A 26,127-nucleotide genomic window follows, 5' to 3' on the forward strand; every position below is an offset into this window, starting at 1 on the left:
GCGATTCCTTAAATTCTCCAGCTCCTCCAGAAAGATACCTACCTTCAATTTCCAGATATTCCAAACTTTCTGTTTCAGCCCTCCTGAGTGGTGGAGATCTTATTGTCTTCCTTTTTGGCAATGCTGTTTTATGGGACTATAAAGATTTGTTTTGATAAACTTGAGGTTCCAGACATCCAGTCAACACCCAAGCCAAGGTTCTCCACCCAGAATTTGGCCATCAAAAAAATAAACATCTTATTTCAAGGCATGGTGACATGTACATGTGGAGCAGACGACGCAAGTAACGAATGGGATGTTAATTAAAAGAATTCCATACATTTAAAGGCAAGAAGATCCGAAGTTAGGTGGGAACCATGGATTTGCCAGCGTTGGAGACCCAGATCGTGGACAGTCCTGGAGAGTGCACTATATGCTATGAGGTTTTCAAGACCTCGTCTAAATCAAGGGCACCAAAAACATTACAATGTGGTCACAACCTCTGCTTGCACTGTCTGCGGAAGATGGTGTGCCATAGCTTACTGCTGACCTTTGTGGTTTGCCCTTTCTGCCGCAAAGTCACCATAATACCAGATGAAGGGGTGCAAGCCTTGAAGACTGATGAAGAGACCTTCCGCCGAGCTTCCATGGCTACGGTTGCCAGCGACGACTGTCAGTCAGAGGCATCTGGCTTCTCCAGTGGCAGAAATTCACCATCTTTCACTGATGACCGCATGCAGTCTCCCCGACCATCCATCTTCACGGTCAGCGAAGTTATGGTCCCCGATGAAGGGCAGCTGTGGGGAGGCAGGTACATGCAAGAAATCCGAAGCACCTATCTCTTAGGTATCACGCGGAGGGTGGCACTCTCTGAAGCCCACCCTTCGCCAAATCCAACATCTATTTCAGCAGACAGTCTGAGACTTTGTTTCGCATTGGGACTTGTCATATTACTGGCCTGTGTTTTCTTCATACTTATCTTCTTCAAGTAAGCGGAAGGTAAGGAGAACAAGAAAAATAAAGGGGCTACCACCATCAGAAGTCAACGATGACATGAGCAGATCATTGGTCGCCTAAGGTCTACTTCACCGGACGTTGCATGGTTACAGAACAGGCAGAGCTTGTGTAGTCTATAACCCCTGTTTATACCATTAATCACGGATACCACCTATAGACTATTTAACCCATTATTTACCCAGCACCCTTAGAGGGAGGGGGTCTGAGATTCATCCAGAGATTCTCCCACCTCTGCCAGAATTAAGTTATGAGCGGGGTGTTGGGAGCTTCCATGTACTTATGATCATGTGAATCACATTTTAACATGTTCTGTATGATTGGTATGATATTACTTCTTGTGGAAAAAAGACGGTTATGTATTAAAAGTGAACCTAAAACAAAATCTCTAGATTATCCCCTATTTTTCTCAGACCTGTTCTCGTGATCACAGGGGGTCCCAGAGATGGGTAAACTATCTCCTAGCAATGGGAACGCAGATCACTACTTACTTGGGAAAACACCTTTGTAAGGGATGGTCTTAGAGGTGAAAATTTGCAGGGACCGGAGCACAAGTTCCAGCAGGGACGACGTCAATCAGCAAAAACAAGCAGCATAGACAAATCTTGTAATATAATTGTATTATACTAGAATGATAGAAAAAAAAAACTAAAAACAAAAAAAGTTCACCGATTTTTATTTTTCTACCATAAATGGTAAAAATAAAAAAAAGCAAGAAAATGATTACAAGTGGAGACTCCTAGGAAATCTGACATAGCCAAACTTTATTTTTTTTTTCTTTGCAACTACGAAGCAATAAAAAAAAAAAAATCCAAAGGAATTAGCTGTGCTTCCAAATCTGGATCGGTTAGTAGCATATGAATTGCAACAACTGATAGACTGCAGAGGTAATCAAATCCAGATTCTCTCCTGCAGAGCATCCGGGGTCATTAGCGCCTTCTTGAAATTCCTTCTGGGTCATGAGCACCTTCTTGCACTGCATTCTGGGTGCTGTACCTGAAGGTGTAGGTTATTGTGCAGTCTGTAGTTCGCCAGTGCACAAGTCTATGGGTCAGACTGCAGCAGATGTGGATTCCTTGGCGCTGACCTTATCTTTGTGACTTTAGAAGTTCATGGTTCCTCCAGTTTTCGGGCTGTCACACTCATGAGCTTGAGATGTTGCTATTAAAGGTTCACCTTTAAGACCTGGAGATAATAATTACCCCATCCAATCCAAGTCTTCATCGTCTTCGTCATCTCCGAAAAGAGGTGCAGGAGGAGGACGTCCCTTCATGCTCTAAGGATGGAAGACACAGTCGGCTTACTTGTCTGCAGTTAGAGATCCCACCGGCCACTTTTCTATAGTATTCGGGACTTCTAAGGTCATGTTCATATGACGATAGTGACATTACTTCCATTTAAAGGGAGTGTGTCAGTAATAAACCATTGACACTACTTTACATGTCACATTAAAAGCCAGAGGGAGGTTTGCAGAGTTCAGAGATTACTGACTTGGCCACTAAACCTGGGTCCTCCGCTTGTATTTATGTAAACCATCCAGGCATATGAGCATTTCAGTATGTCACAATATTTTACCTTTAATGGGGTAGGATGTATAGTGTACAGAGCCATATACAGGAGGCAGCAATGGTCGTCCTCAGTACTGCAGCTCTGAACACATTCATTTCAATGAGACAGAGCTGCAGAACGACCACTCCACCCGATAAGGATAACCCATCCCAAGCATAGGTCAGTGATTTCTCAGTCCTGGAAAAAACCCTTACTCATTCACATAAGAAAACTTACCACTTCCTCCTCTTCTTCATCTTCGTGTTTTGTTTTGGTCCCAGGGGATGAATGTTTAAACAAGTCCTCTTCATCATCAGATTCCACCAAGCTGAAAGAAAATAGATAATTAGTGACAGCAGAGACTCATCCATCCAAACCTATAAGTCCATATAACAACTAGTAGCCCATGACTTGGAATCAAGATCATGAGGGTGTCCTATTGGCCACAATTCACACCTGCCCTCTACGGACGGATCAGATGCACACGTTGGCACCTGTCATGCACCAAAACATCTCCTGCCATTACCAGGCAGATCTATCTGAACTAACCTGACATTAGCGGTTTCCTCTTGCTTGGGACCGACGTCCACCTTCCCTTTTGCATCTGTACTTTCCAAATAGCTGAGAGTTGGGATCTCTCCCTTGGCAGGCACAGGGCTGCTGCTTTCCTCATCACTTCCGAATGGAGGGGGATGATGTTTCTCGTCTTCAGAGTCATTGGTCTTGGATAAGGCAGCAGGAGGCTCTTCTGACACAAGAACATCCCCCTTCGGGTCTTCTCCAATCTCAGGAGAAGGGTCACATACCAGTGCATCGTCCCTGACGCTAGTCCCAGACTGTAGCAATTCTCCAGCGATTTCTTCCATGTGGGTAACCATACTAGACTCCGGCAGATCACTGGAGAACATGTGCAGAAGAGCAGATGGGGCCTCTAGATCCTCCTCGATCACCTTCACCACTTTCTCCTCTTTTGCTGCAGATTTTTCTTGGTTTGGATGCCCATTGACAACTTCTTTAGTTTCGGGGGTCTCATCGATCTGTGCATGGTCGGCAGAGAGGGGTACACTTAGATTTGGAGGCGTCGACACAGAAGCATGTGGCGTATGTTGTGTGGCTCTTTCCACCTCCTCATCCCCGTCCTCCTCCTCTGCCTCCTCCTCGCTGCCGCTTCCTGCTGGTGGCTCGTCCTGAGATTTATTCAGTAACTGTAGTGTGGTTGCCTGAAAAGATACAAGAGGTCATCCATTCATCTGCATATAAAAGCACTTCCCACCATTTCAAGATCTCTGCTTGCTTTGATTTTCGCATAGAGGCTATTTTGCTAACACATCTGATGCGTCAGTGTAGGCAATCCTATGTGAGCGCAGCACAGACCTGGACCGAAACTGATACATTGTAACAAACCCACCAGTGCATCCATGTCCCTTAAATATTATGGCGTCCCTATACCTTTATGGTGCTCATGATGGTGCCCAGCACTGCCCGTCCAGTGTACGACTCCTCCAAGTCAAATTCCTTCCGGAGGGAATGGAAAACTCCATTCATGATCTTCTTCACCTAGGGAGAGGGGACAACCAGGATAATAATCTGCACCCACCTTCACAAATATTAATTAGCTGTCATGAATATTAATTAGACTACATATATATTAATTAGATGAAAATTAACATAGATGCATAAATCCGGTGACCCTAAAAGCAAAGAATGGCATCATATGACATCACTTTGTATAATAAAAGTCTGCAATCTGTGGTTCTCCTCCTGACAAGAAACTGCAAGTCCCAGCATGCTGTGACTGACCGTACTGGGAGTTGCAGTTTCCAAACAGTTGGAGACCCACAGATTGTTTTGCTATGGACCCCCACAAATATAAGGACCCTATAGATTACAGCTCAATGCATCCATCATGCAACTGCGCAGCCTTAGTCGCCATCTAACCCCAGACTCACTGACGCTTAAGATATCGCGTGACGTCTCACCTCCTCGGACGGATCACTCAGTGGACATCTTTCTTCTTTACTCGCATGAGCGTCTCCAAGCTGACTTGTTAAGGAAGCGACCTGAGTCTGGAGCTGGGCGCACTGGGAGGAAACACAAGTTACCAGAAGGGTGCAGCTCGTGCGTGTGTACACGTGTACGTGTCTGTGTGTGTGTACGTACGTGTGTGTGTGTACACGTGTGTATGTGTGTGTGTACGTGTGTGTGTGTGTACGTGTGTGTGTACGTGTGTACGTGTGTGTGTGTGTGGTGAGGTGCACGTGGTGAGGGATGTGTGTGCAAGGTGAGGTGTGGTGAGGTGTTCAGGACAGCTATGGACTCACCTGCAGTCGCAGAGGCTCTAGCTGCGCTGACCCCTCCTGAAGCCGAGATAATTTCTGCTTGTGGCAGTAGGAGGGATTGATAATTGGGACGGACGATGTCATGGGGCACAAATGTGATCAAAACAAATACATTAATAAAATCGGGAAAGAAAAAAAAAAAAAAAACATTTTATCTGTTTCATTAGTTGTGTAATAAAAAAAAGTTATGAAACTTTTGAACATACTTTTTCTTTAAATTTCACACCATTTTCAATATATCTGCTTGTGGTCAACATTAGGATGTGAATAGAAAAGGGAATGTTTGCGTTCAAAGACAGCAAGCAGAAATATTGGGGAGTGGAAGAAATGGTGAGAAACAGGAATTAAGTTATTACAATTTAGTTACATAAAACCCCTTTAATTAATAACTCCTTATACCAGACTCCTATCTAAAAACCACCTTCCCAGTAATTTTTAGGCAGAAAAAAAATTGCCAAAAAATGTTTGACCAAGGTCTAGCACATACCCTATGATAGGCCTAATCTATCACCTGCCTTACCGTGGAGGTTGGCACCCTAAATATACGATTTTTTTGGTGCCCCCACTCACCGTAGGCTCTCACCCTACATTCAAAGGTGAGAAAACAATAATTTAAAGAACAGAAATGAAAAAAGCAAAAAAAAAAAAAAAAAAAAAAAAAAAAGGTCAAAAAAATCAAATATAAGTAAATAATCGAAATCTAAAAAACAATAAAAGAGAGAGAGAGAGAGAGAGAGAGAGAGAGAGAGAGAGAGAGAGAGAGAGAGAGAAAAAAAAAAAAAAAAAAAAAAAGGTCAAAAAAATCAAATATAAGTAAATAATCGAAATCTAAAAAACAATAAAAGAGAGAGAGAGAGAGAGAGAGAGAGAGAGAGAGAGAGAGAGAGAGAGAGAAAAAAAAAAAAAAAAAAAAAGGTCAAAAAAATCAAATATAAGTAAATAATCGAAATCTAAAAAACAATGAGAGAGAGAGAGAGAGAGAGAGAGAGAGAGAAAAAAAAAAACAAAAAAAAAACCAAACACTACATACTTACCTTCAGCTGACTGTCCTCCGGCGGTCAGCCGGAAAGCAGAGCGGTGACGTCACCGCTGTGCTTTCCGGCTGGCTGGCGTGGACACAGGATGCAGGAGGAGTGCAGAGAAGCACAGCGCAGGGGACAGACAGCTGAAGGTAAGAATGTAGTGTTTGTTTTTTTAACGTTTACACTGGTAACCAGGGTAAACATCGGGTTACTAAGCGCGGCCCTGCGCTTAGTAACCCGATGTTTACCCTGGTTACCAGTGAAGACATCGCTGAATCGGCGTCACACACGCCGATCCAGCGATGTCAGCAGGAAGTCCAGCGACGAAAGCATTAAGCTACTTACTGGTAGCGGCATTTCTCGGAGGCCCATGACAGCACGACGAGAGAGGGGATCCGCCCATTAGGAACAGGAAACCTACAGATACAAAAGGGCGGTACCTCTCCCTTGCCTCAGTTGTATTTCAGAGTCTTGAGAGGACTACCGCGGTTAGTGGTACACAAAAATATACACTATATATAGATTATATACAAAAATAGCAGATATCTATTGGGACTGGTATCATATTGTGAAATATATACATTTATATGGAGTGCAACCCCCACGTGAATAGGGAGGGAACTAAGGGTGCTGTCATGGGCCTCCGAGAAATGCCGCTACCAGTAAGTAGCTTAATGCTTTACTCGGACTCCCATGACAGCACGACGAGAGAATTACAGAGATGTAAGCTTCCTTAGGGAGGGACTATGGCCTGTAGCACCCTTAACCCGAATGTGAGATCAGAGGAAGCCCCCAAATCCAACCTATAGTGCTTAAAGAAAGTGGACGGGGATGACCATGTGGCCGCCTTACATATCTGGTCGATTGATACTCCAGACTTTTCCGCCCAGGATGTAGCCATGGCCCTGGTGGAATGCGCCCTCAGATTCTGCGGAGCCGGACCCCCACCTGCAGTATAAGCCAGAGAGATCGCCTCCCTAATCCACTTTGCTAGTGTGTACTTGGATACCCTGAGACCCTTTCTAGGATTTTGGAAAGATAAAAATAATGCATCATCTTTCTTCCAAGTGTCAGTAACTGAGATGTATTCTAGCAGGCATCTCCTAACGTCTAAAGCAGTGTTTTTCAACCAGTGTGCCGCGGCACACTAGTGTGCCGCGACACATGGTCGGGTGTGCCGCGGGGGAACGGGAGTCAGCTGTTCTGTGCCGACTGTCAAGCTGACAGCCGGCACAGAGAAGCTGCAGCGCGCCGGCTCCCGGAGATCAATTGTACTCGCAGACATCTACCAGCTGCGAGTACAATTGAGGCTGTGACCGCTGGGTCAGAGCGACGCCAGCAGCGTGATCAAGTCATGTGATCACGCTGCTGGCGTCACTATCCGGCGCGCAGGGGACAGAAGACACTTGGTGGTAAGTGCTCCTGTGCTGTGGAGCTGAAGACACCGAAGATTCAGCGTGGGGTGGGTTTATGGGGAGTATGTGGGGGGATTTATTAAGTGTGTGGGGGGATTTATTAAGTGTGGGGGGATTTATTCAGCGTGGGGTGGGTTTATGGGGAGTATGTGGGGGGATTTATTAAGTGTGTGGGGGGATTTATTAAGTGTGTGGGGGGATTTATTAAGTGTGGGGGGATTTATTCAGCGTGGGGTGGGTTTATGGAGAGTATGTGGGGGATTTATTAAGTGTGTGGGGGGATTTATTAAGTGTGGGGGGATTTATTCAGCGTGGGGTGGGTTTATGGGGAGTATGTGGGGGGATTTATTAAGTGTGTGCGGGGATTTATTCAGTGTGTGTGGGGGATTTATTCAGTGTGTGGGGGGGATTTATTCAGTGTGTGGGGGGGATTTATTCAGTGTGTGGGGGGGGATTTATTCAGTGTGTGGGGGGATTTATTCAGTGTGTGGGGGAATTTATTCAGTGAGTGGGGGGATTTATTCAGTGTATGGGGGGGATTTATTCAGTGTGTACGTGGGGGGGGGCTGGAATTTATTTAGCATGTGTGGGGCAGGGTGCATTTATTCTGTGGAAGGGGATGGATTTATTCTATCGGAAGGGCAGTGGATATATTCTGTGGGGGTGAGTGGGGAGATGGGGGTGGACACAGTAGCGAGGGGAAAAATGTGTGCTGACAGTACTGGGAGCAACGGTGATGGGATGTGTGAGGACAGTATGGGGAGTCGGGGGAATGTGTGAGGGGGGAATGTGTGAGGAGGAAATATGGAGAGAGCAAAGGGGTATGTTAGCAGGGGGGATGTACAGGAAGAGGCTATTAGAAATGTGTGCAGACAGTATGGGGGGATGAGAGTGTAAGTGGACACATAATAGATACTGAGTAGTGTGAGGGTAACAGCCAGGAGGAGACAGTATGCCAAGTAGGAGGAGTGTAATGAAGGGGCACAGTAGAGAGACTGGGCTCTCTATGAGGGACACCGTATGAGAAGGCAGTGTGAAGTATGGAAAAGAGAGAGAGGGTAGTGTGGATGGCATGTACCATAAGAGGGACAGTGAGGGTCATATTATGTGCTGGGAATAAAGTGAGGGGCAATTATTTACTCAGGGGCTCAGCCTAGGGCAGATATTGTTATTCCGGAGCATTATAATAACACTGCTATCTTTAAGGGTGTTGTGTCGGGATGTGCTGCAGAAGACAGGAGAAGATGGAAGTCTGCAGAAACGAGCTCTGCCGGTGGAAGAGAAGAGTCATCATGGCATCTGGACAAGGTGAAGATGAAAAGAAAGAGGCGACTCCACAAACAACGTCATCTATCAGGTACCTGGATGTAAATGTGTTTTTTTTGTGATACTAATTCTCATTTTTATTTGTTAGGAACATTAAAGGGGATGTCCAAGGTTGTGATGAGTCTGCAGTCATACTATGTGACTGCAGACTTCTGAATTCTCACAGTGCACACTGCTATCATAATTCTCTGATGTTGGTGATTTACATACATGCGGTCACGTGCTGACTAGACATGTGTGGCCTCATTCAATGAAAATGAATTGACTGAGGCCGGACACGTCTAGTTAGAATGTGACCAGAAGTATCCAAATCACATACTTGTGCTGTCATGACCGTCCACTCTGGCCACCGGCAAGGGAGAATCCTGAAAGTGTGCAGTGCTTGCGCTGTGAGAATTCAGAAGCCTGCAGTCACATAGAATGACTGCAGACTTTCATCTCAAACCTGGACGCACCATTTTGTGCCATTTTGGTTGGTGGTGTGCCTCGGGATTTTTTAAGTATAAAAAGTGTGCCGCGGCTCAAAAAAGGTTGAAAAACACTGGTCTAAAGTATGGAGTAGCTCTTCCTTAGGGTTAGCAGGATTAGGGAGGAAGGATGGTAAAATTATCTCTTGTGACCTGTGAAACCGTGATGATACTTTTGGTAAATAGGCTGGGTCCGGTCTGAGGATTACTCTGTCTGGTAGAAACTCTGTATAAGGGGAAACCCTGGAGAGAGCTTGTATGTCTCCTACTCTACGGCCAGATGTAATTGCTACCAGAAATGCTGTCTTAAGGGATAAGGCTTTAATTGAAGCTGATTGCAGAGGTTCAAACGGCTCTTTAGTCAATGCTGATAGGACTAAGTTGAGATCCCAAGGCATAGATCTATCTTTATGAATGGGTCTAGACCTACTAGATGACTTAATGAACCTTGAGATCCAGTAATTATTGGCGATGTTACAGGAGAATAGAGCCCCTAGGGCCGAGACCTGTACCCTTAGAGTACTAGTGGATAGACCTAACTCTAAGCCTTTTTGCAAGAATTCTAAAATTTGTTTTACAGGCATTCCCTCTTCTAAATCGAAATCAGAAGAGGCTAGAAACTTTCGCCAGGTCCTAGCATAGATTGTTGTGGTTATTTGCTTCCTACTTTTCATAAGGGTTTCAATTAAACTCGGGGAGAACCCTTTGTTTTTCAGTAATGCCCTTTCAAAATCCATGCCGTTAAATGAAGGTTCTTTATTTGCAGATGACTGACTGGGCCCTGGTAGAGCAAATCCGGAATCTCCGGAAGCACCCAGGGATCCTCCACTGACATGATCCTGAGCCAAGTGAACCAGGCTCTTCTGGGCCAGAATGGGGCAATCAGTATAATTCTGGCTTGATCTTCTCTTATTTTTCTGACTACTAGGGGTAACAGGCCTAGTGGAGGAAATGCATACGCCAGCTGAAAATCCCAATTGATCAGAAGGGCGTCTACTGCCAGAGGATTCTCCCTGGGATTTAGGGAACAGAATTTTGTTGTCTTCCGGTTGTCTCTGGTAGCAAATAAATCTATTTCTGGATGTCCCCATTTGTGGACGATCTGATCGAACACGTGATTGTTTAGGGACCACTCCCCTTGCCTCAAGGTGTTGCGGCTTAGAAAGTCTGCTTTGACGTTTTCCTTTCCTCTTATGTGTAGAGCGGTTAGGGATAAGAAGTGATTCTCTGCTGTCTGGAACAGACGATCCGCCACTCTCATCAGTGACTCGGAATGAGTTCCACCCTGATGATTTATGTATGCGACGCCACCTGGTTGTCTGATAGGATCTTGACATGATGACCCTGCAGATATGAGAGGAATTTTTTTCACTGAAAGCTCTACTGCCATTAACTCCTTCTGGTTGGAGGAGGCTGATGTTAGGGAGGGGGGCCATAGACCCTGAACCATCATGTCACCCATGTGTGCTCCCCAACCCGAAGGGCTAGCATCTGTTGTTACCACCCGTGTTACCTGTGATACCCAGGGAACTCCCACCGATAAGTTCTCACTAACTAGCCACCACTTAAGAGATGTGAGTGCTTTTGGACCTAAGGTAATCTGACTCTGCAGGGACCCCTGTAAGATTTGGTCCTTAACCAGCACCTCAGATTGTAATGGTCTGGTGTGAAATTGGGCCCAACGGACGGCGGGAATGCAAGAGGTTAAGGAACCCAATAGTGACATAGCCTGTCTAAGGGTCATGGAAGGTTTGACAATTGCCTTAGACACCTGATGCTGGATATGTAAGGATTTGTCAGGTGGAAGACAACACTGTGGGGATTCTGAGTTTAATGACAGTCCTAAGAATCTTTGTATTTTTTGAGGCTGTAAACGAGATTTCTCATAGTTAATGATCCACCCTAGACACTCCAGTGTGGATGTGGCTGTTTCTAGCTGGGACAAGCAATGGTCTGCTGAGTTCCCTACTATAAGAAAGTCATCCAGGTAGGGAATGATCAGGATGTCGGACTCTCGCAAGTGTGCCATGACCTCGGCTACTAGTTTAGTGAACACCCTAGGAGCCGCTGATAATCCAAAGGGGAGCGCTCTGAACTGGAAATGGCGAATGTTACCCCCTATTGACACAGCTACCCTCAGGAACCTCTGGAAATCTTCATGTATTGGAACATGATAGTATGCGTCTTTAAGATCTACAACTACCATGAAACAGTGATTAAACAACATCTTTATTGCTGAATTAATAGTTTCCATTTTGAAGGATTCATTAACCAGGAACTCATTAAGACATTTTAGATTAATGATCGTTCTAAAAGATCCATCTGGCTTTTTGATCAGAAAAAGAGGAGAATAAAATCCCCTTCCTCTTTCTGAATCTGGAATTTCCACCAATACTTTCTTGGCGCATAAGTTCATGACTTCAGCCTCTAGAGCAGCCTGCTCCAGGGGGGAGGAACGAAAAGGGGTTAATTTGAATTTATCTCGAGGCCAATGATTGAAGTCCAGCCTTAGACCTTCAGTAACAATGCCTCTGACCCATCTACTGTTCGTTATGTCAAGCCACGCTGAAGAGAAGGCTGACAGTCTACCCCCCACAGGGATTGCTAGTCATTGGTCTGGTTTTTTCTGATCCTTTGAGGAACGGCGAAACATATATCCCGTACCTCTACCGCGTCTGTCTTCCCATCTGAAACTTTCTCTAGTGGGAGAGGATCCGCGTTTCTTTCCGCGACCAAATCTTCTTCGATTGAAGGGTCGGCGGTAGGATGCTGAGTACAGGCTTGGAAACTTCTTTTTGTCATCGCCTGCCTTTTCCAGCAACTCATCCAGTGTTGGGCCAAAGAGATACTGTCCCTCGCATGGAATGGCGCAGAGCTTAGTTCTGGATTGAATGTCCCCTGACCAGCACTTTAACCATAGGGCCCTGCGAGCCGCGTTAGATAGTCCTGCCGCTCTAGCTGCCATTCTGACGGAGTCCACAGAAGCATCCGACAGGAAGGCTGCAGCATTCTGAATTGTTGGTAGCGCTTTCAGAATAGAATCTCTGGATGCTCCATCCTTCAGCTGAGACTCTAATTGATCTAGCCAGACCATTAAAGACCTGGCTGTGCATGTTGCGGCAACCGCTGGTCTGAGGGATCCTGCTGCCATCTCCCAGGTACCTTTTAGAAAGATATCCGCCTTCCTGTCTAAGGGATCTTTGAGGGACCCCATATCCTCAAAGGGTAATGAGGCTTTCTTTGACGCCTTTGCTACTGCCGCGTTTAACTTAGGAGCTTTATCCCATGTATCCACCACCGGATCATCAAAGGGATACCTGCGTTTTAAGGCTGGCGGTAAGGCCCCCTTTTTTTTCTGGTTTCTTCCATTCTCGGAGGATCAATTCTTGGATCTTCTCATTTACCGGAAAAGATGTGTTTTTTACGATCTAAACCACTAAACATTAACTCCTGTTTTGAGGGCTGTGATTTGGGTTCCTCTATACCCATCGTGCCTCTAACTGATTTGACCACCCTGTCAATCTTATCCAAGGGTAGACAAAATCGTCCAGACTCCTCGTCTGATGAAGAGGAGAAAGGACTAGAGAGATAGGCATTTTCTTCTCCTTCATCTTCTGATGAATTAGAGTCCAGAGGGGCTCTATGCTTCGAGCCTTCCGCTTGGGATAGGGATCGTAATGACTCCCTTACTTCCAGCCGGATCATTTCTTTTATGTTTGCCGTACTCACGGACTCTTCCGCTACCTGGGGGAGGACAATATAGGTGATAACCATTATCTGACCTAAGGTCACTACCCCCCAACCACTCCTGTAGACCTCACCGTCTGTTGTATACAGGGGGCACATAACTTTTTAGTACAAGAATCGGGCAAGGGGACTCCACAGAGGGCACATTCCTTATGTTTAGATTTGTCCGTACTCTTCTTCCCCTGGAAAGATAAAGTATAAGGGGCCTGCGTCACAGAGTGAACTTCCACGTAGATCATTTACCCGTGCGCCCAAGTCAAGTACCGGAATCCGAGGGGGTTCTTTCCTAGTCGAAGCTCTAGATCCCTGTTCGGATGAGCTTTTTCGACTGGTCTGGTCGCCTCTATCCTTTTTGGGCTTCTGACGCATCTCGTCTGACAGCTGCTGCTGCTGCTGCTGCTCACCACCACTCTCCATGACGAATTGCGACCAAAAGCAGGGTTCTGACATTGTAACCTGCTTATATCCCCCTTGGATCCGGTCAGCAGATGGGCCGGCGCTATCCCTATTGGTTCCGGACACCGCAGGAGGGCAGGAGGGCTGTCGGGAGAACCGGCGTCCAGATGCGATGGGCGCCGCCATCTTGGATCGTCCGCGCATGCGCAGACGTCCGGCGACCCGGAAGCGGCTACCAAACTCCGCCCCCCCACGTCACCGCACCCGGAAACGCTCCAGCACACGCTGAGAGCCGTGCAGGACGCCGGGGACGGATCGGCAGCGCTCCGGAGCTCACTCCACGCACCTGAGCCCGGCACCCGCAGCCATGCCGCACCGCTGCGCCATCAATGGGAATACTTACCTGCGCCGACGCTGTTGGATGCAGGAAAATCCTCCGGACTCCGCTCCCTGCTGCGAACGCCACAGACGTGCAATCCAGCAAGGACCACCGTGGCGTCTCCAGGGATCTCCGCACCGGCGGAGGTAGGAGACCCCCCCCGCTACCGTAATCGGCCGGCCTGGGCTTCTGTCTGTAGGCACCCGTCCCCTCAGGAACAGGAAACCAACTGAGGCAAGGGAGAGGTACCGCCCTTTTGTATCTGTAGGTTTCCTGTTCCTAATGGGCGGATCCCCTCTCTCGTCGTGCTGTCATGGGAGTCCGAGTAAATAAAGTTCTGGACTTTCCTCAGCGACCAACGATCTCCAAGCAGGGGCCTGATCGTTGGTCGCTGTCACACATAACGATTTCTTTAACGATATCGTTGCTACGTCACAAAAAGCAACAATATAGTTAACGATATCGTTATGTGTGACGGTACCTTTTGGGTTTAGCCCTATATCAGCTCAAAAGATCACATTGGCCCAGGGCATGATCCACACCAAGCACATATTCTGTTTAAATGATACTTGACCTCAAATAGTTTAGTTTGCTTATTCATTAAGTTAAATGGGTACACTTCTAGATTGCTAGATACATATGCAGATTAACACGATACATGAATAAATCCTCTGTAACACCCAGACAATAAGGACATAGATAAAACATCACTTATCCGATATAGGATGCGCCCCCAACGCATTTCCCCGTTGTACGGTTTATCAGGAGGCCCTTCTGATGCAAAAAGTACTGATGCTATTCTATCCACTATGGCATCTGACATCGGTACTTTGTGCATTATATTTGTTTGTTTTTTATGTTTTTTTTACCATTTTTTTGCTTTTTTAATTTCTGTTCTTTAAATTATTGTTTTCTGACCTTTGAACGTAGGGCGAGATAGGGCAGTGAGGGATAGCCTACGGAGAGAAGGGGCGCAAAAAATCGTATATTTAGGGTGCCAATCTCCACAGTAGGGCAGGTGATAGATTAGGCCTATCATAGGGTATGCGCTAGACCTTGGTCCAACATTTTTTGGCAATTTTTTCTGCCTAAAAACCACTGGGAAGGTGTTTTTTAGATATTTGTAAATAACATTTTGCTTTAAAGGGAATTCATGTTCACCACTAGTTAAATTCTCCTTCACCATTTTAAGCATTAATACCAGACTCCCCCCTCACCTGCTCCACACGGTCTTTCGCAGAGAGCAGGTCACTTTCTCGGTCGCGCATTTCTCCGAGCTGGTCTCTTAGGGAGGTTATCTGGCTCTGTAATTGGCCACACTGCAAGGGAGACATGGAGCGGCATGAAGCAGCCGAGTGACGTAGACTTTGCACAATCTAACCCCGGATGCCACATTGGAGGCCTATAGATGGAGACCCCCCCAATCACCTTTACTTTCAGGGGCTGTAACTGGGCGGCCTGATCCTGGAGCTCCATCAGCCTCTGCTCATCGCGATCCCGGGAAGAAGAGGAGGACAGCTGCACACAGATAGGAGAGAAGAGCGTAAGCATGTGATCTCACCAGGACAGCAGGGACACTGTCCTAGACCACCAGGAATCCTTACATTAACACATTCTTTGTCCTAGACCACCAAGGATACTTACATTAGCCCCGTTAATGCCCTACACCACCAGCGATCCTTACATTAATCCTTGTTTAACCTTGAGCCACCATAGATCTTTATATTAACCTCATTACTGCCCTAATCCACAACAACAATACTGACATTAACCCGCTGACTGCTTTAGATAGCCCCAGACCACCAGGGATGCAGACACTAAGCTTCACTCCACTCAGCCAGGATCATGTGTGGCGCCATTTGCAATCATGCTACATGGTCCTGTGTATTCAGCTGCTTTATAGCTAATTATTTGAGCGCTGTGCTGTAATAGTTCTGTTAATATTTCTGTATAGCCCGATGCAGAGGGCGGCACACAGGACGGGAACTTCCCCACTCACCAGCTACAAAGGCTTAGAGGGAACACTGCCGAGGACTAGTGTTCAGTATCAGACTAACCTACGTCTCCAGCCACTGTCCGCACACCCGCCGCTCTGCCTCCTACTGACCTGTTCGGCGGTCATCTGCTCCCGGCTTTTCTTCAGCTGCTGCCTGAGGGTCTCGTTCTCCTCATGGAAGGATCGTCGCAGCTCCTCCTGCTCCTCCTCTGCCCGCTGCCGCTCCTGCTGCGACTTCTTCTTTCTCTCAGTCAGGCTCTACATCACAGATAGAAAATATACCGTCCGGCTTACCCACACAGTCTACTGGAAGCTAGATACATCTAAAATCCCCCATGCTACACTGCAGAACACACAGACTGGGTTCTAGTAAAGCTTGAGCTTTACTGTGTCACCTTCTCCAGATTCTCCTTCTCAATCTTCAAGTCTGAGATTTCTTCTTCTAGGGCGGTCAGTCTGAGCTCCAGGGTGCGGCGGCTGTCCTTTTCAGTTTTGGCACGGTTTTTGGTCTGCTCGGACGTCTCTTTCAGCTCTGGGTATAGATGGAGTCATCACACCGCTGCTTGTTGGCGACCCGAGGGTCCACCGTGGAGCGCGCACTAACCTATGAGCTGAGCCTGCAGCGAGCCGAGCTCCAGCCGACACTTCTCAGCTTCTTGTAAGGAGGCTGCCAGTTGTGTCCGGAGATCCATCTCCTTCTTCTGATAGGCTGTGACCTCCAGCTGAAGGCAGGACAACTGGCCGGTGGCAGCGGAGAGTTCCTCTGCTACTTTGGCCTGTAAGACAGAGCGGATGGAGAATGAAGCCATCATGGTGACATCACTGTACAACAGCTCTTCAACTGATGGAAAACGGCAATTCCTAAACATGTCGAGGCATGCTGGGAGCTGTAGTTTCTTAACAGATGCAGAGCGAAAAGTTAGGATGATCTGTAACCTCTCAGCTGTGCAACTTATCATATTAGCATCAAGTTATGCAAGAAAGGTCAGTAATGAAAGGAAAGAAACATGATGGAAGGAAGTCCCCACAGACCTCACCTGATACCTGCCCAGATCCATGTGCAAAGCATGCTGGGAAAGAAAAAGCAGCGACAGTAAGAACAAGCCAGCGAATCACAGAGCACTGATGGAACACAACAAGAGAAAAAGAGGCAAGAGCAAATATTCCAGCAGCTCACCAGACTCCTGTACATCGGGAGCGCTATTATACTACTTATACATATGGGGCAGTATTATAGTAGTTATATTCTTGCACATAGGAGCAGTATTATAGTAGTTATATTCTTGCACATAGGAGCAGTACTATAGTAGCTATATTCCCTACTAATAAGTCAGTGATAAAAGAATTAAGCACAGACACCCAGTGGCTTATAAATACCTTTTCTTGCATGGCATGGAGCATCTTCGCTTGTGTGTTCTCAGTTGAATTCTTCAGAGAGTCGTTCCTCTGCTCCATTAACATGTTACTCTGCTCTACATATCTGCCCGGAGAGGATGAAGATGTCAAAGGAAACAATGTCAAAATTAAACAGAAAAATAATTTGTGTAACTGGTGAAGCTCCTGCTGATTGGCCCTATACCCAGCCATCATTCCTAATCTTTGCCCCTTTGCATGCATTATACCTCTGGTTACGATTAATCAGTTCACCGATCTTCACGTTCTGCTCTTCTATCCGGCTGCTCTTATCCAGAACTTCCTGCTTCAGACGTTCATTTTCCTGTTGGTAAAATATAATGGGTATTAGACCTACCGGTAATTCGGTTTCCAGGAGTCCATCCTGACAGCACCCTGGAGGAAGTCCTTCTCCTTGCAGGGACAGGAAAAACACGAGAGGTTAAAAGGTCCCACTCCACCCCCTTTCCCTTAGTGTTTTGACAAGTACCACACCATGGATAGATGCAATTCAAAGTCTTTATTAACCAAATCATATTACAGCATATGACATAGTATAAATAGGGGGGGGAGTAACGGTGCTGTCATGATGGACTCCTGGAAACCGAATTACCGCTACGTCCAACACCCATTTTCCAGGACGTCCCCCCTGACAACACCCTGGAGAATTTAAAAAAAAAAAAAAAAAAAACCCCTCCTTTAGGGTGCGATTACTGCCTGGAGAACTTTTCTCCCAAATGTCGTCTGCTGACCGGCTGACACGTCAAGCTTATAATGTTTACAGAATGTATTTACCTTGGCCCAGGTCGCGGCCTTGCAAATTTGTTTTAAGGATGCTCCTGCTCGTTCAGCCCATGATGCTGACATGGTCCTAGTAAAATGAGCTTTTATCCCTACTGGGCAGTCTACTTCTGATGAATAGGCTTTAGAGATTACAAATGTAATCCACCTAGCTATGGATGCTTTGGAAGCTTTTTTACCCCCAAATAGGATAAATGGGTTAGGATCTCTCCTCCAGGTACTAGTAGCCTCTAGATAGTCGATTACTGCTCATCTAACGTCCAGGGAGTGTAACGTCTGCTCCTTTGCATTTGAGGGGTTCTCGCAAAAGGAGGGTAAAATTATTTCTTGGTTCCGGTTTTGGACTGATGCTACCTTGGGAATAAAAGATGGGTCTAGTTTTAAAACTATGTGGTCATCGCGAATTTGTAGATACGGGTCCCTAATGGATAGGGCCTGAATCTCCCCCACTCTTTTAGCTGTCGTAATGGTTACTAGGAAAGCTGTCTTCCATGTGCGAACTGAGATAGGCAGATTTTCATCAAGGGTATAGGGTTCTTTAGAAAGAGCCCTGAGGACCAGGTTTAGGTCCCGGGGGCTGGGGTTAACTGTCTGATAGTGGGGCGCAATCTCTGGATAGCTCTAACAAATCTAACTACCCACGGGTGAGAGGCCAAGGGGTAGTCCATGTAAGTACTGAGAGAAGAAATCTGTACCTTAAGGGTACTAGGCCTAAGGCCCATGTTAAACCCTGCCTGGAGAAAATCCAGGATTTGAGGAACATCGGGGATCTCTGCTACTATGGCGGACCTGCCACCCTCCAGACAGAATCTTCTCCATATCTTGTAGTAGATTGCTGAGGTTACTGGTTTTCTACTAGCTTGTATAGTGGAAATGACTTGGTCCGATAAACCCCGGGCTTTCAGAATGTCCCTCTCAGGATCCATGCTGAAAGGTGCAGCCTTTCCGGGTTCTGGTGTAAGACAGGACCCTGATGGATGATGTCCTTCCACAGAGGAAGCTTGATTGGGTTCTCTATAGCCATGAACCCCAGCAGCAGGAACCAGCTGCTCTTCGGCCAGAACAAGACAATCAGCAGAACTCTTACCTGATCTTCCTGGATTTTCCTGAGCACCATCGGAATGAGTGCCAACGGGGGAAAGGAGTAGGAGAGTGTTTCGTCCCATGTCTGGCTTAGGGCGTCGACCGCTTCTGGCATGTCTGAAGGATTCAGAGAATAGAATCTGGGCACCTTTGAATTTTTTCTTGTGGCAAACAAATCTATTCTGGGAGTTCCCCAAGAGTGGCACAGCAACTGGAATACTTCTTGGTTTAGTTCCCACTCTGTGGAACAGACTTTTCTCCTGCTCAGGTAGTCGGCCAAGACATTTTGTGACCCTTCCAGGTGCACCGTGGTTATTGAAAGGACAGTGTTTTCTGCCCAGGTGAATATCTTCTGTGCTAGATCTTGTAGCGCTCTGTTTTTGGAACCTCCCTGGTGCCTCAGGAACGATACTGCTGTCATGTTGTCTGTTAAGATCTTCACATGCTTGTTCCTTAACCGTGAACGGTTCCTTCTTAGGGTCTCCCAAACTGCATTTGGTTCCCTGAAGTTTGATGACTTGCAGCTGATGTCTTTGGGCCAACTGTCCTGAAAGAAATTTCCTTCTAGGTCCGCTCCCCATCCCCACTGACTGGCGTCCGTGGTGATTACCACACAAGGAGAAGGTATCTATGAGACACCTGTCCTTAGGTTGCTTAGTTGATTCCACCACCGTAATGATCTTCTTACTCCTGTTGATAGTCATATTGGCCTGTTTAGAGACATCTGGCGGCGATCCCATGCTGAGAGTACTTGTCTTTGTAATGGTCTTGAGTGGACCTGAGCCCACCTGACGCAGGTGATACATGTTATTATTCCTAGGATCTTCATGGCTGATCTTATGGTAACACGATGCTTCAGGAACTCTGTGATTATGTTCTTTATTGACTCCTGCTTTTCTCTTGGCAGGAAGGATTGCCTGCAGGTAGAGTCCAGAAGCACTCGTAGGAATACTTTTGAAACTCGGGTTTCAGATGTGACTTCTTCCGATTTACCACCCAGCCAAGATGCTCCATCACCGCAATGGAAAATCGTCCAAATAAGGTATTATTGTAATTCCCTGGCTTCTTAGATAGGCAACTACCTCTGAGACCAACTTTGTAAATATTCTGGGAGCCAAGGCAAAGCCGAACGGGAGGCACTGAAACTGGAGGTGGCAGGTCCGGTCCGGTAGACTTACCGAGAACCTCAGAAGCTCCTGAGAAGCCAGATGGATCGGAACCTGATAAGTACTCTTTAGGTCGAGAGTGCACATCACTGAGTTTTTGTCTATGATGTGGATGGTTGACCTTATTGATTCCATCCTGAACCTCTTGTATCTGACCCATACGTTTAACGGTTTCAGGTTTATGATTGTACATGTTTCTCCTGTAGGTTTCGGGATTGAGAATAGGGATGAGTTAATGACCTCTGCTTGTTTCTGATGAGGGAACCCGAACTACGACCTTGGAGCTGACTAGCTCCTGCAGGTCCGCAAACATTATGGAATCGGCTGCTACGGTAGTAGGTGTACTATATCTCTGGGGCGGGGGAGAGAAGTTCTATTCTGTAGCCCTCTGATATTGTTTTTAAGACATATTCGTTTTCGGTGATCTGTCTCCAGTTGTTCACAAAAAGACTGAGCCTGCCCCCTATACCTATGGCGTCATTGCTTTCTAATTCTAGAGCTAGATCCAAAAAGGGAATTTTTGCCCCTTCTGTCCTGAGTATAGGAACTTCTATAGGTTCCTCTGTTGGATCTCCCTTGCTCTTTATAAATATCAGGTTGTTTGCGAGGGGGCGGCCTTTTCCAAAAAGGCTGAAATCATTTGGGTTTATCCTCAGGAAACCCTTTTTTGCTATCAGACTCAAACTCTAAGATGTCATCTAGAGCCTGCCCAAATACTCTGGTCCCTGAGAAGGGGATGGCACATAATTTATTTTTGGAGGCATTATCTCCCGACCAGGATTTGAGCCAAATAGCTCTACGGGTTGCGTTAAAGAGCTGTTCCTAGCAGGGAATCTCACTGATTCGGCCGAAGTATCAGCCAGGAAGGCCGTGGCGGATTTTATAATGGGTAGAGAAGCAATTATTTCAGCACAAGGGGTTTTATTAACTAAATGTTCCTCTAATTGCCCCATCCACAGGAACATGGATCTAGCCACTGGAAGGCCCCTGCTGTGAAACAATAGCTAGGGAGGCTTGCACTTCCTCATTAAGGATTAAGCTCCTCATTTCAGACAGGAGGGATGGTTGTTCCTCCCGTACGACCTTGGAAGTGCCGGAGCTGCAGAGGGCTTTTTTGTAGGTATCCGGCAGCTTTACATGGCATATGGTGCAACGGTTACTCTTTGCCGAGGCCTTGCCTGATTTTTTTGCCATAGGTAGGGGTGCCTGTGGGATATCCTTATCCTAGATGACAAGAATGGGGATAGTCAGGACTAGGCTGAGTGTCTAAGTGCGTGTCCAGGTGTATCTGCGCTTGGCGCACTTACCCCTGCGTCCTCACTCCTCTCTTCCATATCCTCCTTTGCTTCGGGCATCAGGGAGTCTGACAGTAGACAACTTCTAAGCCCCCTGCACCAGGACGCCATCTGCCTTATTCCTTCAGCGTCGCTTCCGCGTTCTCTGTCAGTCTCAGCTGACGCTGAATCTGCGTTCCACGATGTGGAACGCACGCTGGTTCTGGTGCTCACTTTCCTGGAAGTGACGCTCATCCTGGTCTTCTGGCCGCTTCCGCGTTCTCTCCTGTAGACCGCCAACCTTTTTGTGTTACCTGTGTGGAACGCATGGTCCCGGGCGCCTCTTCACCTCTGGACATGGGGCCTGAGCCGAGAGCCTCCCACCGGGAGGAGCGGCTCTATCCAGGAGCCCGTCCGCTCATTGGTCTCTGGGGCAGAAGGACTCCCCACCGGGGAGTTTCGGCCCTGGGCCACTTGACAGGGGGAAGGATATTGGACCAGCCGCACGATCCCCCTGAGCCCTCTGGTAAGCTTGTCCGCTCACTGCGTGATCTCTCATGTGTCCCTCCATGCATGGACAGGAAAAACACTAAGGGAAAGGGGGTGGAGTGGGACCTTTTAACCTCTTGTGTTTTTCCGGTCCCTGCAAGGAGGAGGACGATGTCCTCCAGGGTGCTGTCAAGGGAATGTCCTGGAAAATGTAACCCTTCAATCCCTGCCAGGACCCCTTCACTCCGGATCATCAGCATGTCCTCATAAATGAGTAGCCCCCCCGCGCTGCTCTCACCTGGATGATACGTTGGATATTATTCATGATCATGGCGCTTTCCATGGTGATGGATGATAATCCGGGGAGCAGATGGGAGGCTCCAGATGAATTTTCCTTCTGCAGATTGTCCACCTGCTCTGACAGACACAAAAGTGAGACGAGGAGCAAAGGACACTACAGAGCAGAGGACGAGGGGGGTCTCCTTACCTTAGAGGCCAGGGTGTCTATTTTATCAATGACTTTGCCGATGCCCATCCGGATCTCGGTGCTCTGCTGTCGTGCCTCCGTCATCAGGAAAGAAGTGACATCACCTGAGGCTGAACGTTCACAAAGAATGGGATTAATACAGTAACCCCATTGCACCAATTTTTGCTTTTCCTCACCTTCTTTTAAGAGCCATAACTTTATTTTCCATCCCCAGCTTCCAAAATAAGCCATCAACACCCCACAATCGAGTCTCAGAGGGCAAATATATTATATGCATATGTAAAAATGTATATATATCATATGAGGCAACGGTTACTCTTTGCCGAGGCCTTGCCTGACTTTTTTGCCATAGGTAGGGGTGCCTGTGGGATAACCTTATCCTAGATGACAAGAATGGGGATAGTCAGGACACAGTAATGTTTCTGCCTTGAAATGAGGTTTATTGTACTAACAGAAAATGTGCAATCTGCATTCAAACAAAATTTGACAGGTGCATAAGTATGGGCACCCCACCAGAAAAGTGACATTAATATTTAGTAGATCCTCCTTTTGCAAAAATAATAGCCTCTAGTCGCTTCCTGTAGCTTTTAAGGAGTTCCTGGATCCTGGATGAAGGTATTTTTGAACATTCCCCTTTACAAAACAATTCCAGTTCAGTTAAGTTTGATGGTCGCCGAGCATGGACAGCCCTCTTCAAATGATCCCACAGATGTTCAATGATATTCAGGTCTGGGGACTGGGATGGCCATTCCAGAACAGTATAATTGTTCCTCTGCATGAATGCCTGAGTAGATTTGGAGCGGTGTTTTGGATCATTGTCTTGCTGAAAGATCCATCCCCTGCGTAACTTCAACTTTGTCACTGATTCATGAACATTATTGTCAAGAATCTGCTGATATTGCGTCCCTCAACTTTAACAAGATTCCCAGTGCCGGCATTGGCCACATAGCCCCAAAGCATGATGGAACCTCCACAAAATTTTACGGTGGCTAGCAAGTGTTTTTCTTGGAACACTGTGTTTTTGGCTGCCATGCATAACGCCTTTTTGTATGACCAAACAACTCAATCTTGGCTTCATCAGTCCACAGGACCTTCTTCCTAAAATAGGGATTTTTGTGTTACTCACCGTAAAATCCTTTTCTCCGAGACGCTCATTGGGGGACACAGGACAGTGACAGTGGGTGTATGCTTCTGCCGCCAGGAGGCTGACACTAAGTAAACTTGAAAAAAAGTTAGCACCTCCTCCATCGTATACACCCTGACACTGGCTACCAGAGACTCCAGTTTGGTGCAAAAAGCAGTAGGAGAACAAAACACAAAAAATATTATAACAGCATAAATACAGAAACTTTATGTCTAGAAAAGATCCTACTGACTAATGTAATCAGATATAACCAAAGCAGCCATAAGGCTACCAGGGAGGGAGCTGTGTCCCCCAATGAGCGTCTCGGAGAAAAGGATTTTACGGTGAGTAACACAAAAATCCCTATTTCTCCTTCGCCTCATTGGGGGACACAGGACAGTGGGATGTCCTAAAGCAGTCCTTGGGTGGGAAAAATAACTCACCAGTCAATGACATCCAGATGATGGTTGTCTATAAATGCCACTGCCGCTTGAAGAATCCTTCTACCCAGACTTGCATCTGCAGAGGTCTGGGAGTGGACATTATAATGTTTGACAAACGTATGCAGACTAGACCAGGTCGCAGCCTTGCAAACCTGTTCTGCTGAGGCCTGGTGCCAAACGGCCCAGGAAGCCCCCACCGCTCTTGTTGAATGAGCCTTGATTCCGGCCGGAACCGTCATGCCCATGGTGCGATAAGCCTCCTGAATGGTCGCCCTTATCCACCTGGCCAGGGTAGATTTTGAAGCAGCGCATCCCTTCCTGCGACCCTGCGGAAGGACAAACAGAGCATCTGTCTGGCGAAAAGGAGCCGTTCGGGAAACGTACCTCCTCAGAGCCCTTACCAGATCCAACGTATGGAGAGCTTTTTCTACACGGTGCGTAGGTGCCGGACAAAAAGAGGGCAGAACAATATCTTCATTGATGTGGAATGACGAAACAACCTTCGGCAAAAAAAGACGGTGCTGGTCTGAGAACTACCTTGTCCTGATGAAACTGCAGAAAAGGGGAACGACAAGAAAGGGCTGCCAGCTCCGATACCCGTCTTATGGACGTTATGGCCACTAAAAATACGACTTTCCAAGAAAGAAACATCAAAGAAATATCTTGAAGAGGCTCAAAAGGAGCGTTCTGTAAAGCCCTTAAAACCAGATTAAGGTCCCAAGCTTCCAAAGGAGTCCTATAAGGAGGGACCCTATGAGCGACTCCCTGGAAAAAAGTCCTGACCTGACGATTAGTAGCAATCTTGCGCTGAAAAAGGACTGATAAAGCCGAAATCTGCCTTTTAAGAGTACTTGGAGCAAGCCCAGAATCCAGGCCTGCTTGAAGGAAGGCTAGAATGTTCGGAATGGAAAAACGCAGAGGAGGCAGCCCGCGCTCTCTACACCAGGAAAGGAACACCTTCCAAGTGTGATAATAAATCTTGGCCGAGACGGGCTTACGTGCACTGATCATGGTATCCGCCACTTCTTGAGAAAACCCTGCCTGGGTTAAAACCCAAGATTCAACGGTCAGGCCGTCAAACGTAGGACCTCTGAGCAGGGCCGGCTCCAGGTTTTTGAGGGCCCCGGGCGAACGAGTCTCAGTGGGCCCCCCCAACCCCCCCCTTTAACACATAAAAGCTGCATTTTGCATGCGTTGTGCGTTGCGTCGCCGACGCAGCACCGCACAACGCAAATGTGAACGTAGCCTAATAAAGTCGCCGGGTCTGCAAAGGGTTAAGAAAGGGGGGGTGCCCCGGAATCCCCCTGAGATCACGTCACAGCGGCCCCAGAGCCCCAAAAACCATGTCCAGCACATTACACCCGGCCTGGGGGCAGTGCAGCACCCACATAATCACTGGCACTGCACGCAGCTTTCTGACCATCTTGCTCCTGAATGAGCTTTATTAATTTGAGGGCAGACCTGACCCACTGACCAGCCAGGCTCAGCAGCAGCCAGCCAGGCTGCATCCCATATAATTCCACTCCCCCGGTCCCCCCCCCTTTTCCCTGCAAAGTGCAGCGTTGGGAGTTGGGACAGACCCTCACCCCCCTCACCGAAGACGAGTCACTGACTCACACTCACTGCGTCGCCGGCCCCCTCGTTGTGGACAGCAGGAGAGGGTGCACCGTCCTCACTGCAGGCTGCAGCTGCTGCTCGTCTTCTCCTCCCGCTTGGCGCTGCCGGACCTGTCCTCTCCTCATGTCCTGGATGGTGGACGCTGGACCGGAGTGGGAAGGCTTCAGCGGCGCCAGCGAACGGTGCGGTCCGACTCCGAACGGCTCTCTCTCTGTCCTCTCCTTGCTCTAGGATGACGAGCCCGCCGACTGGATGTAACAGAATAGATGACCCAGCGACCCGGAAGTGTCTTCTGTATCCATGGTGAGGGCCGGCAGAGGTGAGTATTGCTGCTATTGCAGCTGCGCAGCGCCAGGCGCCAGCGAAATGGCCTCAGACATAGCTGACTGCGCCCCCTGCAGCCAAGGCGCTGCCGGGCGACGTGTGGATGTAGTGAATGACGCGCGCTGGCGGCTGACGTGTACTACCATAAATGGGCCCCCCCGTCTTGCCAGGGCCCCGGCATTTGCCCGGGTGCTGACGCCGGCCCTGCCTCTGAGTTCTGGTGGTAGATCGGCCCTTGAGATAGAAGACCCGGCCGATCGGGGAGCCGCCAAGGAACCCCAGCGAGAAGTTGTACCAGGT

At 47.5% G+C, this 26,127-nt stretch overlaps 1 protein-coding gene across 5 annotated transcripts in view; it reads right to left on the reverse strand.

The window, feature by feature from the left end:
* Positions 1-1,652: 1,652 nt before the first annotated feature.
* Positions 1,653-26,127, reverse strand: part of FKBP15 (FKBP prolyl isomerase family member 15) — a 52,681-nt gene continuing 28,206 nt past the window's right edge. For 3 of the 5 annotated variants that reach the window (XM_069747702.1, XM_069747701.1, XM_069747706.1), the window contains 15 exons: positions 22,321-22,430; positions 22,132-22,245; positions 17,251-17,345; positions 17,006-17,108; positions 16,233-16,404; positions 16,024-16,160; positions 15,740-15,886; positions 15,061-15,150; positions 14,850-14,951; positions 4,863-4,916; positions 4,521-4,622; positions 3,991-4,098; positions 3,091-3,761; positions 2,779-2,869; positions 1,653-2,269 (listed from right to left, as the gene is read on the reverse strand). In XM_069747702.1, the coding sequence (XP_069603803.1) occupies positions 2,192-2,269; positions 2,779-2,869; positions 3,091-3,761; positions 3,991-4,098; positions 4,521-4,622; positions 4,863-4,916; positions 14,850-14,951; positions 15,061-15,150; positions 15,740-15,886; positions 16,024-16,160; positions 16,233-16,404; positions 17,006-17,108; positions 17,251-17,345; positions 22,132-22,245; positions 22,321-22,430 (2,174 nt within the window). In that variant the 3' untranslated portion in view covers positions 1,653-2,191. The remainder of the gene's footprint in view (positions 2,270-2,778; positions 2,870-3,090; positions 3,762-3,990; positions 4,099-4,520; positions 4,623-4,862; positions 4,917-14,849; positions 14,952-15,060; positions 15,151-15,739; positions 15,887-16,023; positions 16,161-16,232; positions 16,405-17,005; positions 17,109-17,250; positions 17,346-22,131; positions 22,246-22,320; positions 22,431-26,127) is intronic. The other 2 variants (XM_069747705.1, XM_069747704.1) reach the window with 1 other exon arrangement.

The sequence above is a fragment of the Ranitomeya imitator genome, chromosome 2 (assembly GCF_032444005.1).
Source record: "Ranitomeya imitator isolate aRanImi1 chromosome 2, aRanImi1.pri, whole genome shotgun sequence".
NCBI lineage: Eukaryota > Metazoa > Chordata > Amphibia > Anura > Dendrobatidae > Ranitomeya > Ranitomeya imitator.